We start from the raw sequence: 12,457 nt of genomic DNA, 5'->3' as shown, positions 1-12,457 counted from the left end.
TTAAACACAATCGGCGCTGACAAAATTACCATCTGCAGAAGGCCATCTTACTGGGATCTGCATTCATTATTCGCCGATACATCACACAGTCCTAGACACTTGGGAAATGTCCAACGTGTGATCCAATTCAACAGGCAGTGGAGTGTCTGCTGTGGACTCATCTTGTTGTGTTTCTAATCATCAGCCTCATCATCATCATCATTTTATTTATACCCCGCCCCCTCTCCCAGAAGGGACTCGGGGCAACTTACAACAAGCAACTAATACAAAAAATATAAAGAAAAAAAATATAAAGCTAAATCCTATAACTCAATGAGACTATTTCAGAGGATTTAAACCAACCTGTTTCTGAAGAATCCCATAACTGAATGGGCTCAGTGGATAATGGTAATTTTGGCTCTATGAAGTCCTACCCTCAATCACACACGTGTCAAAAACAAGGTCCATGGGTCAAATCCAGCCCACCCATTTTATTTGGCCTGCAAGGTTTCAATTCCAGGGCAAGAAAGTTACATTTATAGTCTTAGAATTACAAACAGTCCCTTGAAGGCAACTATAAGGCCGATGTGGCCCTCAGCGAAAATGAGTCTGACACCCCTGCAATGTCACCCTGGATGCATTCCAAGGTGAACTTCCAGAATTCCTTTCATTTTTTTTGTATGCACAAGAGGGAAAAACGGAGTTAACAAATATTTATTTATTTATTATTTACCATATTTATATACTGCCTTTCTCAGCCTGAAGGCGACTCAAGGCGGTTTACATTCAGCAATCAATGCCCCCAACAACATAAAATATACTTTTAAAACATTGACATTAACATATAATATAAACCATATAAAACACAAGTCCTCAGCGTCTCATTACTAAAATCATTTTCCCGTCGCATTGTCCAATCGTTCCATGGATCTAAATTAGTCTGTTACACTGCATTTGCAAATGCTTGCTCAAAAAGTCAGGTTTTGACTCTTTTTAGAAATGTTAGGAGGGAGGGGGCTGATCTGATATCCCTAGGGAGGGATATCAATGAAATATATATTCATTTCATGGGGCCATGCCTGAGATTACTCAAAGTTCTCTCATATTAGCCTCACAGTTGGCAAACAGCCCAAGAACACAAACAGAAGATTTTCCCTCGCCAGCTTCTCCGCTAAAAATGCATTGCATTTCCCAATGCTCTTCCCAAGACAACAAGTGTTAAAGTTAACTGAAGAGATCTATTACCGTTTAAGTTCTTCAATGCACGTTCAGCATCTCTCCTGTTCATGAAGGCTACAAATCCACAATTCCTTTCCCTTGCTCTTTCTTCATCAGTTCTTGGCCACATAATTTTGACACTTGCTAGAGGTCCAAAGCGTCCAAATTCCTGACATAACATCTCTTCATTCATCTATAGAAAACAAAAAAATAAAAATGAGGTATTCCTCACAGTTGTACACCTATTTCATCTGGCCTATGTATAAAACAGGAAAACAACATGTCACAGAGTTGGATAGGGCTTCAACAACCATCCAGTCCTTTTCCTGCGAGTGCAGATATTCATCACAAAAATAGTTCTAAGGGTTGGCCAATTTAGTCTTTGTTTAAAAACCTATAACAATGAATAATCTGTGATCTTCCAAAACAGTCTATTCCACTGATAAATAACCTTTTAGCATGCTTATAATTTGAATCCCACTGTTTGGGTCAAGCCCTTAGGGCAAAGAAGAAGAAGACGAAGAAGACGAAGCAGAAGAAGAAGAAGAAGTTTGTTTAATGGATAGGATACTTTTCACATCACTTCAATTATTCAAAGAGAACTATCATATCTCCATAGCCCCCGGTGGTGCAGCAGGTTAAACCGCTGAGCTGCAGAACTTGCTGACCAAAAGATCTGCGGTTTAAATACGGGGGTGAGCTCTCACTGTTAGCCCCAGCTTCTGCCGATCTAACAGTTTGAAAACATGCAAATGTCAGTAGATCAATAGGTACTGCTCTGGTGGGAAGGTAATGGCGCTCCATGCTGTCATGCTGGCCACATGACCTTGGAGGCGTCTACAGACAACACTGGCTCTTTGGCTTAGAAATGGAGATGAGCACCACCACCCCAGAGCTGGACACGGCCAGACATAATGTCAAGGGGAAAGCTTTATCATACCACCACCTAACTTTCTCTTCTCCAATTTAAACAGTTTAAACAGTTTAAATTTGATTTCTAGACCTTTTATCTCCATGATCATCCTTATCGAGACACATTCTAGAATCACAAGACAAGGGGACTACATATGAGGAAAGAATACCTTGAAAGTTCATTCTTGTATCTTAGTATCATGGATTAGAACTAGCCCTAAAACATACAAAGTAGACTGTAGCTACCAACACATTTAACTTGCAAGACTTGCAATGCTTTCTTTGTCTTCACATTTGTAAGTATTACCTGGGGATTAATGTTTCCAAGGTACAAATTTGTTGTACTCGGGTCTCCTACATCATGAGAACCTGGAGCATAGTCATCTAATACTAAAAACAGAGAAAACTAGATGTAATCCAAACAATACATTTTAAAATTACCCAAAAATTAATTAAAAGTTATGAAACTATATTACCACCCGAAGATCTGTTTCTTCTTGAAGGTGCATCCACTAAAGAAGAGATAGAATGTCTATTTAGTCCCAATGTTTTGCAGCATGAAAATTAGCATAAAGAATAACGACAACTTACTGGAGCGGCGCTGGCCATCTGAATCGGATTGAGGAGGCTCAAATCGACTTAATCTCCCTTTTGTTTTATGCCTTTCATCACGCTCTTCTTGAATTCTATAGAAGAAATTTCATAAAAGTAGTAACTGGCTGCAATCCTCATATCCCCAATTAAAATGTTTTGTTTTTTAAAAAGCCAACAATATGCACACTAATATTAAACAAACATACTATATTAACAACATAATCTTAAAATGGAACGTTAAACACAAAAATGTCAATTTTCATGTTGCCAGTTAGAAATTTAGCTCCAGAGTGGAAACCAGTTCAAACATTAGTTTCTTTTACTAGGTAACCTCTTCAAAAGTGATCCAAATTGTACCAGAAAATGTGTTTAACAAGTCTGGAGCAGTGAGTAGAGAGATGTAGTACAATGACTGTCTATAGAGCATGTAAATCTGAAAAGCCACCTGTTTTGTAGACGTTAGTATTAGATATCTTTTCATACCAAACAAAAAACACTGGCAATAAATACTAATGTTTGGCTTTCCTGCTAGACATGAGTGGAATCCAATATGAGGTGTACAAAAATTGCATAGAATTCTAGATTAGATGGCCAGACCCTGGGAATCAGCACTGATCTATGGACCACCATTTTCAGTAGCACAGTACAACTACACTTCTATGCCATCTACTGGATGGAACAAGGAATCTATGCAATTTCTCTCTGAAACCAGGGCATGGCTTTCTCATGAATCTGAGAATATGAGAAGCAGGATAAGTCATGATTTCCCAATGTTGAAATAAGTGGATTAACTAAGTGGAAATAAGTGAACGGTTTTAAACAATGGGTTTTAATGTTGAGATAACTGATTTTAATGTTTATGTATGTGCATCATCTATTTATGTCCCAGCATTGAATGTTTGCTGTTTGTATGTTGTGCTACGCCCTGAGTCTCCTTTGGGGTGAGAAAGACAGGATATAAATGCTTCAATTAATTAATTAATTAATTAATTAAATCTATGTGATCCTATTTGATCAACAACAGCTGGGGTCAAAGGAATGAGAACCACTGAGATATTGCAGCTTGACAAAAACAGGGAAACCTTTTTTTAAAGATAATGGACAAGGAAAACTTATAAAAGGGGAGGATGTTGCAGAACAAACAGGTTTGTAGGAGAGAAAAGCGGTTATATGAACACTTGTGCTAAGCAGAACAAAAAAAAGCAACTGTTCTGAAAAAATGCAAAAAAATGAACGGAAGGGTCAAATGGGGGACATAATAGGATGTAAAAACAGTCCAAAAATCCTATCGGCCAGCCTATTATGTAGGAATAGGTGCTGTATGCAACAGAAGTAAGGGTAATACAACAAAGAAGATCAACACAAAAGGTATCCTGCAACCTTCTAAAAACAAAGGTGTTCACTCCCAAGCAGCCTCTCTACACAGTTATTTATTTCCAAATGGAAAATCTAAACCAAGGGCATGCTGGGAAGGCTAATTTAGAAAATCAATAAGGCTTACAGGGAACTTTTGAGGACCAACCTAGAAGCTATGCATTTCAAGAAAGGTTGTTGAAGAGGTAATAGTTTCTCTCCAAACAGCAATAAGACAGCTTTCTTTACCTTCCTCTGCACTACTGAACAACCCTGAAAACCTTACACCAACACAGTACACAAACAAGATCCCAGGGTCACACAAATCCTGTCTTCTGAGGAACAGGAAGCAACACTGCTGCTTCCAAGTCCAAATAATGTTTATGTGCTCTTTTATTTTATATTTTTCTTTTTGTTTTATATTTTTCTTTTTGTTTTAAAAAATTCAAGCTATAGATGGTTGAATTTGTGGATACAGAATCCATAGATATGTAGAGCCAACTGTAACCAAAGCATCTGTCATCATGGCCAAATGAGATATCACTAGGAACTGGACCACCCGATACATTATATACCACCATTATATACCAGGGGTGAGAAAGGTGGTATATAAATACTGTAAATAATAAACAATAAATAAACTGTTCCTATATACTCCTGGCAAACAACAAAACCTGGGAATCCAGTTCAGGATTGAGTCCAAGAGTAGCTCCAAGCTGCATACCCAAGATTACAAGGGGAATACGTATAACCCTCACTCAGCACAGGCTGAATTCTTATTCAGATATCCCTTTCCATTCCCCAGTACCACATCTTACCTGTGTTTATTAAGCTTCAATTTGTTTAACCTCATCCAGGCTGGTTTAATATGAAAAATGATTTCGTGAAATCAGACAGAAACAAAGAGAGCTAGATGTCATCAACACTGAACTTCAAAACTCTGGATGACGTGTCCTGAGTATACATGTATCAATAATACACTAAACACAACAGGATTCAGATTGTATCTTTCATCAACAGTTTCATTTCAGTGAAACTGCCAATTTACAAAACTCTACAAATATTTAAATATATAATTGAAACAGTTTGGGTTTTCCAAAATTATTTTGTTTATTGCTATACATCCTATCAATCAACATGGGAGTAAAGTACTTACTGTTTTAATTCCTCTTTAAAAAGCTCCAAATTGCTTTTCTTCTTTTCTTTTTCCCCCTTCTTCAACGGCTAAAAACAAGATGAATAACATTATTTATTTATTTATTTCAAGCATTTACACCCCATCCTTCTCACCCCCGAAGGGGGACTCAGGGCGGTTTACAATAGGCAACCATTAGATGCTGGATGCTATGGCAATTTATGATACAATGCAGCACGTCAATTTATCCAATTATCTACAGCATTCTTAATGTTATTCTGGAAAACAGATGTGGCATGAAAACGTAAACAGATAAAAACGTATCAGCTCAGTGTCATAAATAGCTATGCAAAAAGCTTCAGGTCGTGTCATGGAAGTACACAAGAAGCTCCATTTCACAGACATAGAGCACAGCGCAATTTCAGGTGGAAAGAGGCAAAACGACATTCCTATCAGTTACTTGTGCCCCAACTTCATTCAATTTAGTGTACCCCATTTTCCTTGCAAAAAGAAATCCTAGGATACTGGCTTCATTTACTAGCTATAAAAAGCTGACTTCCTTTACTTTTCAACCAGGGATGGAGAATGCATGGCCCTCCAAATGCTGGAGCGCAAACTACCAAAATCCTTCACCACAATATGTTGGCAAGGCTGCTGGAAGTTACAGGACAACAATTATCACCCAAGGGCTACATGTACCCCACCCCTAATTAAGACAAACGTGTGAAAAAGTAGTCAGCACTCCAATGAACATTATAATTTACAAATGATATTTTTAAGCAAACTCAAAATATTTTTCAAAGAAATGTTCCTTAAAACCCACCAAAATAGTTTTAAAGAAAGAGAAATACTACAACAAGCCATATGGAAGACCAAGCTATGATTTCCAATTTTACATACATTAAATTTTGGGGTTCCACTGAGGTTCTGGCCTTGCTACGGTTACCTGAACCGTATGATACAAATGAACAGCATTAAATGACCTCACTTTCTGTCCCAACGTACCATAGAATTCCATTGGAGGGCCTACAGATGCCTAGATAAGCATCCTCTCCAGGAATTTGCTAAGTCCTCCAACACAACTCTACAATGACATTCATGGAAAGCATACTGTGGAATCTCCTGGAGAACCTAGAAAATGTCTAGAGAAACCATTTTCCCTTGGTTGGGTAAGTGAAATCACAAATATGTGTTCCATAGTTTACTGGAGAAAAGAAACAAATACACTTTAAAAACAGATCAACAGATTTTTTTAAAAAAAAAACCTACACTTACTGGCTTTTTCGTTTCTATCACTAGAAGGGATGGAGGCCTCTCATTGGAGGACGAAGACTCTTTCGGTTGACTTTTTTGATCAGCAAAGCGTGATGAAAGTTTGTAGATTTTTCCTCGTTTTTCATCTGTGTCATGGTCTCCTGAAAGACAGGCCAGTGGTTACTGAAAATATCTAACGGAATCAGATTAGCAAGGAACAAAAGAACTCCTTGAAATACACCAACAGTTGGACTTTACTCTGCTGAAAAACCTCCAGAGAGGGATACGCCACTGTACTCTGAGGCAGCATATTCCACTGTTGGATAGCTCTTGAAAAGCATAAAATTCAATTAAAATATATATCCATGAATACATGTAACATAGAATAAGATCACTTTCCTATCTTTTGAACTAGAGCTCCAACGTGAAAACCAAAGATTAAAAAATGATATACTTAGAAATAATTCAAAAAAAGAAGAAAGCATTTCTCCTCTAAAATGTAGTAGCTAACTTTACCTTTGGATGCATTAACAATGCCTCCTCTGACAAACGTCTTCACTTTACTGCCATCACTTCCTTCAAATGCCGCAAGGAATTCTTCATAAATTTCTGCAGCAGCCTTTTCATCCTCCTATACACCAAAATGATAAGCAAATGACTAGCATAAATTACCTATTTTCACATTCATTATATTAATTTGGTTGTATCCATACCTTCCTGAAGTATAAGATAGCTCTCAGTGCTACATTTTAGGATATTAAACATTTACTTCTAAATATGCATTGTTTCATAAATGCTTGGGTCCTAAGTTGGTCTTTTCTTCACATAAAGTAAAAGGCAATTTTCATCAACATCTTCCACCAAATGCAGCCTTATCATAACATATACCTCACCACTCAGGAGTGGGAGACTAGAGAGAAAAGCAATGGTGGAAGCACAACTGTTGAGTCCACAATAAAGAAAAAAGGATACAAGTTAAACTGAGCAATCTTAGCGATCAAAATAAGCTTACCCAAGTTACTATCCTTGAATGCCTATCACTGTGCGTACTCAAATAAACTCAGAAACTTTACGCCAAAACAACTGACCCAAAATTTGGGTCAACTTATACATGGGTCAATACGATGATTCTGTTCACAACAGGGCTGCTTCTACATTCTGTAAAATTCTAATCCCCACTATTTTTCTGCCACTGTATCATCTCTGGCCATTCCTGGCCCCAAAACCAGCCCTCAACTTACACATGAAGTTGACTTAAACATGAGTATATGTTACCCATCCAGTGAGAATCAGCACACGAAGAAAGTAGCATCTGCCCCACCTATTCCAATGGTCACTTCCTTGGGAAGAACTAATGCTTGAGAAGAAAAGTCAATGTGGAGTCACCAGTAAACCAAGAACTCTTCTTTTTTTTGCATCCTTCTTGCATGGACACTCCACACCAATAAGAAATCCTCTTTAGTTTTTTTTTTTTTTGTGAACTTATTCATAATGCCATTTTACTGTCAATAGCCTAGCACAAGCAAAAAATAAAATATATCCAACTGATTAAAAGTCCTTCCAACAGCATTACCTTTTTCTTCAATTCCTCCTGCTCCTTTTTGCTTAAAGTCCTCTTGGCAGCACTCATCTTGCCAATACTGAATGCTTTAAGTTTGTTTTCTAAAAGCGGCTGCTAGAGAAAAAAAAAACATTAACAGTTTGTAAGGATGTAACATGAAAACACCAAAACAATAGTTACAGAAACTTTCAATCATACAATCTTTTAAGTGAAAGAACTGTAGAGGTCTGCTTACATAAACTATTACAAAAGCCCCATCTTTCTTTAAACAATAATCATCTCTCGTGGGTGTTGTATTGGAGGAACTACAGGATTTGGAATGCTGCTGAACATAATTTCACCAGAAGAGGTCCTCAAGGATGTTTCATCCAGTATGAATTCTTCAGAAAGTTAAGATCTTTAGGAAAGCTCTGAACCAAACAAGTGCCCATAAGGCAAATACAAGAATGCTTTGTTTGATTACAAGGTCTCAGTTACAGAGCATCTTCCCCATGTAAGATCCATTTAATCAATTCTCTGAAACAAATTAAAAGCATTTGAAATTATGCAAATATGCTTTAAAGGATACTTTACAATGATTGTTGGATTGTGTGATTTTAATTGTTTGTATTGATATGTTTTTAATTCCAAATGTTAATGTTAAATGTCATGTTTTATTATTTAATTGATAATGATAATTGTATGCTATTATTGTTATGCTAGGCTTCTGTATGTGAGGCATTGAATTTTGCCATAATTGTGTTGGGAACAGCTTTGAGTTCCCCGCTGGGGTGAGAAAAGCAGCATGATGTAAATAAATAAATAAATTACTGTCAATGTAGCCGTTATTTTGGTCTGTCTTTTATATTTTAAATTTGCTAATTGTTACAGTAATTTACCACCAAGATTAGAGGATCGCAGTTTGACTGAGTCTGAATTGATGTTTTTATATGTGCATGTATTTTATTTTATTGTATTTTATATTGTGTTCACTTTAATGCTTGTTTTTAGGCACTTTGTGCCATCTGTAAGCCACCCAGAGTCCTTTCGCGGAGATGGTGGCTGGATATAAGAATAATGTTGTTGTTATTGTTGTTGTTCTACTACTACTACTATCTGCAACTGTACTATCAGTCACCTTTATTCTTTTTGAAACGAAGTATGCAGAGTTAGTGCAGTAGTCTGAGCACCTGAATATGACTCTGAATACCAGAAGTCATTTCCTTCAGCCCTGGAAACCCACTGAGCGACCTTGACTAAATCAACTTCTCAGTATCAGAAGAAGGCAAAGGCAACTCCCTTGTGACAGATCTACCTTAAGTTTGTTATATGTCAGAAATGGCAAGCAACAATGTTAGATTACAGAGCCAATAAAGCAGCCATGTGTTAATGCTGGTTTGGAGGAATCCCATTCTGCCATTTTAATTACAAACTGGAGGCAGGAAAGGAACAGATTCCATAGTTTATTCTATGAAAATAGTTTCACCAACTGATCTGATACTTGGCAATGCAAGAAAATCCACTTTGGGAATGATTCATGCCACCAGACTTGGAACAGTTCGAAAACAGCTTATTTAAAGGAGTATAAGGTTTGATGATTTTCAGAATTTTGACAGGCATTGTACATTTCTTTGCTAAATTTTGATTTTTCAGCTCATTTCTCCATCAACAAAAACGTTCATGTTACAGAAGGAGAATGTTTATTATGTGCTGTTTCCGAAGAGTGGCATATGGGATTTATGTCTTATGGGAAGCCATGTTTTTTCTAAGAAAATTATGTAAAGTTTTGTGCTTTTAAAACTTATGAACAAAGCAAACCTACGTCAATGAACATCATCTTCAAAATCTGTTACCAAAAAAACCTGAAATATTTAGTCAAGATAAAACTCTCTCAATGACAGAACAGGCTATACCACAGAATACTGAAGTTAACCAAAATGCATAAAACATGCCATAATGCTACTTAGGAAAAGATCAGCCAACGTAACATTAATGCATATCTACAGATTTACACTTCAATTCCTCTGTGCAATACAACTCATAAACTCACATCAAATGGCCACAGGAAATAAGTTTTCTTTACATAAGATTTGTATACATTCATTCTGAGACTTACATGAGGTTCTGGAGATGAAGTGGAACGGGTTGTATCTGGAGGTCTGGCCTAAAAATAAATGGAAATAGAAGAATTACATTCAGGAAGTATTTACTGATTGTCAACATTTTATATACATAAAGATAAGAGATTTTATGTGGACTACTTTCTCTATTAACACAAAACACACATGTTTGAGATTCCAGAAGTATTTGGAGATTCTAAGTCATCATTACACTAAGACTCTTAAACTGTTGTTGTTGTTATTTACATTATTTTATTCAATTATTATTACATTTATTAATTTACTCTATTTATTATTGTTATTATTACATTTATTATTTTACTCTATTATTATATTTACATTATTTTATTCTATTTATTATTATTATTACATTTATTATTTGACTCTATTATTATTGGAAGGCCGAACAGGGTATAGGGATACAGCCTGTGCTGGATGGGGTCGCACTCCCCTTGAAGGCGCAGGTTCGCAGCTTGGGTGTGACCCTGGATTCATCGTTGAGCTTGGACCCCCAGGTTTCAGCGGTGACCAGGGGAGCATTTGCACAGCTTAGGCTAGTGCGCCAGCTGCACCCGTACCTCGGGAAGTCTGACTTGGCCACGGTGGTACACGCTCTGGTCACATCCCGCCTTGACTACTGCAACGCTCTCTACGTGGGGCTGCCCTTGAAGACGGCCCGGAAGCTTCAGCTAGTCCAGCGCGCGGCAGCCATGCTACTAACAGGAGCGGGACGCAGGGAGCATACAACGCCCTTGTTGTTCCAGCTCCACTGGCTGCCGATCTGCTACCGGGCCCAATTTAAGGTGCTGGTGTTATCCTACAAAGCCCTAAACGGTTCCGGCCCAAAATACCTTTCGGACCGCATCTCGGCCTATGAGCCCACGAGGGCCTTGAGATCGTCTGGGGAGGCCCTTCTCTCGATCCCGCCTGCTTCACAGGCACGTCTGGCGGGGACGAGAGAGAGGGCCTTCTCGGTGGTGGCCCCCCAGCTGTGGAACACCCTCCCTGTTGACATCAGGCAGGCGCCCTCCCTTATGTCTTTCCGTAAGAGCCTAAAGACATGGCTATTTGAGAAGGCATTTAACTGAGTGTTACATTAACTGGTAATGACAACTGGAACGGAATATGGATTACGAGTTTGGTTATGATTCTACGATAAGACGGAGCGGATTATTTTAGTGTAATTATATTATTGTGTATTAGTGATATGTTGATTTTTCGTCGTGCTTTATTGTAAATTGACTTTTATATGTTGTACACCGCCGTGAGTCGCCCTAGGGCTGAGAACGGCGGTCAACAAATGCAGCAAATAAAAATAAATAAATAAATAAATAATAAATTCAGGGATGGATTTTCCTTCCTAGGGGTAGATTTCTCTCACTTCCTGGTGCCTCACCCTCTTTCCTAACTATTAGTTATTTGGAAGTTAGATATTTGTATCTCAAGAACTGGCAGTATATAAATGTATTATCACCCATGAAAGCCACATTTTCTTTTGCCTTATGATGTATGAGTACTTAGGGATCACAGAACATGATGCAACTGAACAATCAATGAATTCACTTGGCAGTAAACAGAAGATGGCAGCAAGTAATACTTGAATGGTTAATTATATACTTTATCTGGGACTTTGGCATCCAGTTTACAAGTACCAATGATTAAAGTCAAAAATAGTGAAAAATCATTGCACTTCCTCACAAATTTCTGATTTGCATTAATATGAACTATAATCAAACAAATTATCCTTGTTGCACTCTAGCTCCCATCAATTTGAAACAGCACCATGACTAATCATTACAGATTAAACGACTTGTTTAATATGTTCTGACAACTCAAAAGTTACCAGAGTAAAATTTGAAATACCCTTATCTTATGTGTGTGATCATGTACTTGGTAAAAGTGATATTCCACATTGACCATCAGATGGCTCCATCAGATGGCTCCTTGAGTTGCCAATTTAATGACATCTAGTAGTAACAAAAGCACAGTATCATTCTCAAAGAGACTTTTGTACATTTCATATGGATATGACATATCATTCAATGAATCAAGTATTGAAATGCCTCTTTTTTACTTTTTCCTATAGTTCTCATTTGCAACTTTCATACAGGAAGTGTTAGCTTCCATTTAAATACACAAAGGAGTCACAGGCCCCTTCTATATTGCCCCTATATCCCAGGATTTGATCCCAGATTATCTGTTTATTCCAGATTATCTGTCAGATAACCTGGGATCAGATTCTGGGATATAGGGCAGTATAGAAGGGGCCACAAAGTCTGAAATGCTGTACTGTTTATTACTGTCCAGATCTTTTAAGTTAAAATCTGGAATTTGATCTCTCAAGAAGAATCT

The 12,457-nt window shown here is 37.5% G+C and overlaps 1 protein-coding gene across 7 annotated transcripts in view; it reads right to left on the bottom strand.

Annotated features, from left to right (window-relative positions):
- Positions 1–12,457, bottom strand: part of U2SURP (U2 snRNP associated SURP domain containing) — a 45,078-nt gene that overhangs the window by 26,208 nt on the left and 6,413 nt on the right. Inside the window, exons 2-10 of one of the 7 annotated variants that reach the window (XM_067465982.1) lie at positions 10,102–10,149; positions 8,019–8,120; positions 6,962–7,076; positions 6,461–6,606; positions 5,213–5,280; positions 2,701–2,795; positions 2,586–2,621; positions 2,417–2,499; positions 1,225–1,390 (exon numbers count right to left, since the gene is read on the bottom strand). In XM_067465982.1, the coding sequence (XP_067322083.1) occupies positions 1,225–1,390; positions 2,417–2,499; positions 2,586–2,621; positions 2,701–2,795; positions 5,213–5,280; positions 6,461–6,606; positions 6,962–7,076; positions 8,019–8,120; positions 10,102–10,149 (859 nt within the window). The remainder of the gene's footprint in view (positions 1–1,224; positions 1,391–2,416; positions 2,500–2,585; positions 2,622–2,700; positions 2,796–5,212; positions 5,281–6,460; positions 6,607–6,961; positions 7,077–8,018; positions 8,121–10,101; positions 10,150–12,457) is intronic. The other 6 variants (XM_067465983.1, XM_060767775.2, XM_060767776.2 and 3 more) reach the window with 6 other exon arrangements.

Source organism: Anolis sagrei, chromosome 3, assembly GCF_037176765.1.
Source record: "Anolis sagrei isolate rAnoSag1 chromosome 3, rAnoSag1.mat, whole genome shotgun sequence".
Lineage (NCBI taxonomy): Eukaryota > Metazoa > Chordata > Lepidosauria > Squamata > Dactyloidae > Anolis > Anolis sagrei.
This window is presented reverse-complemented; position numbering and strand designations above follow the sequence as displayed.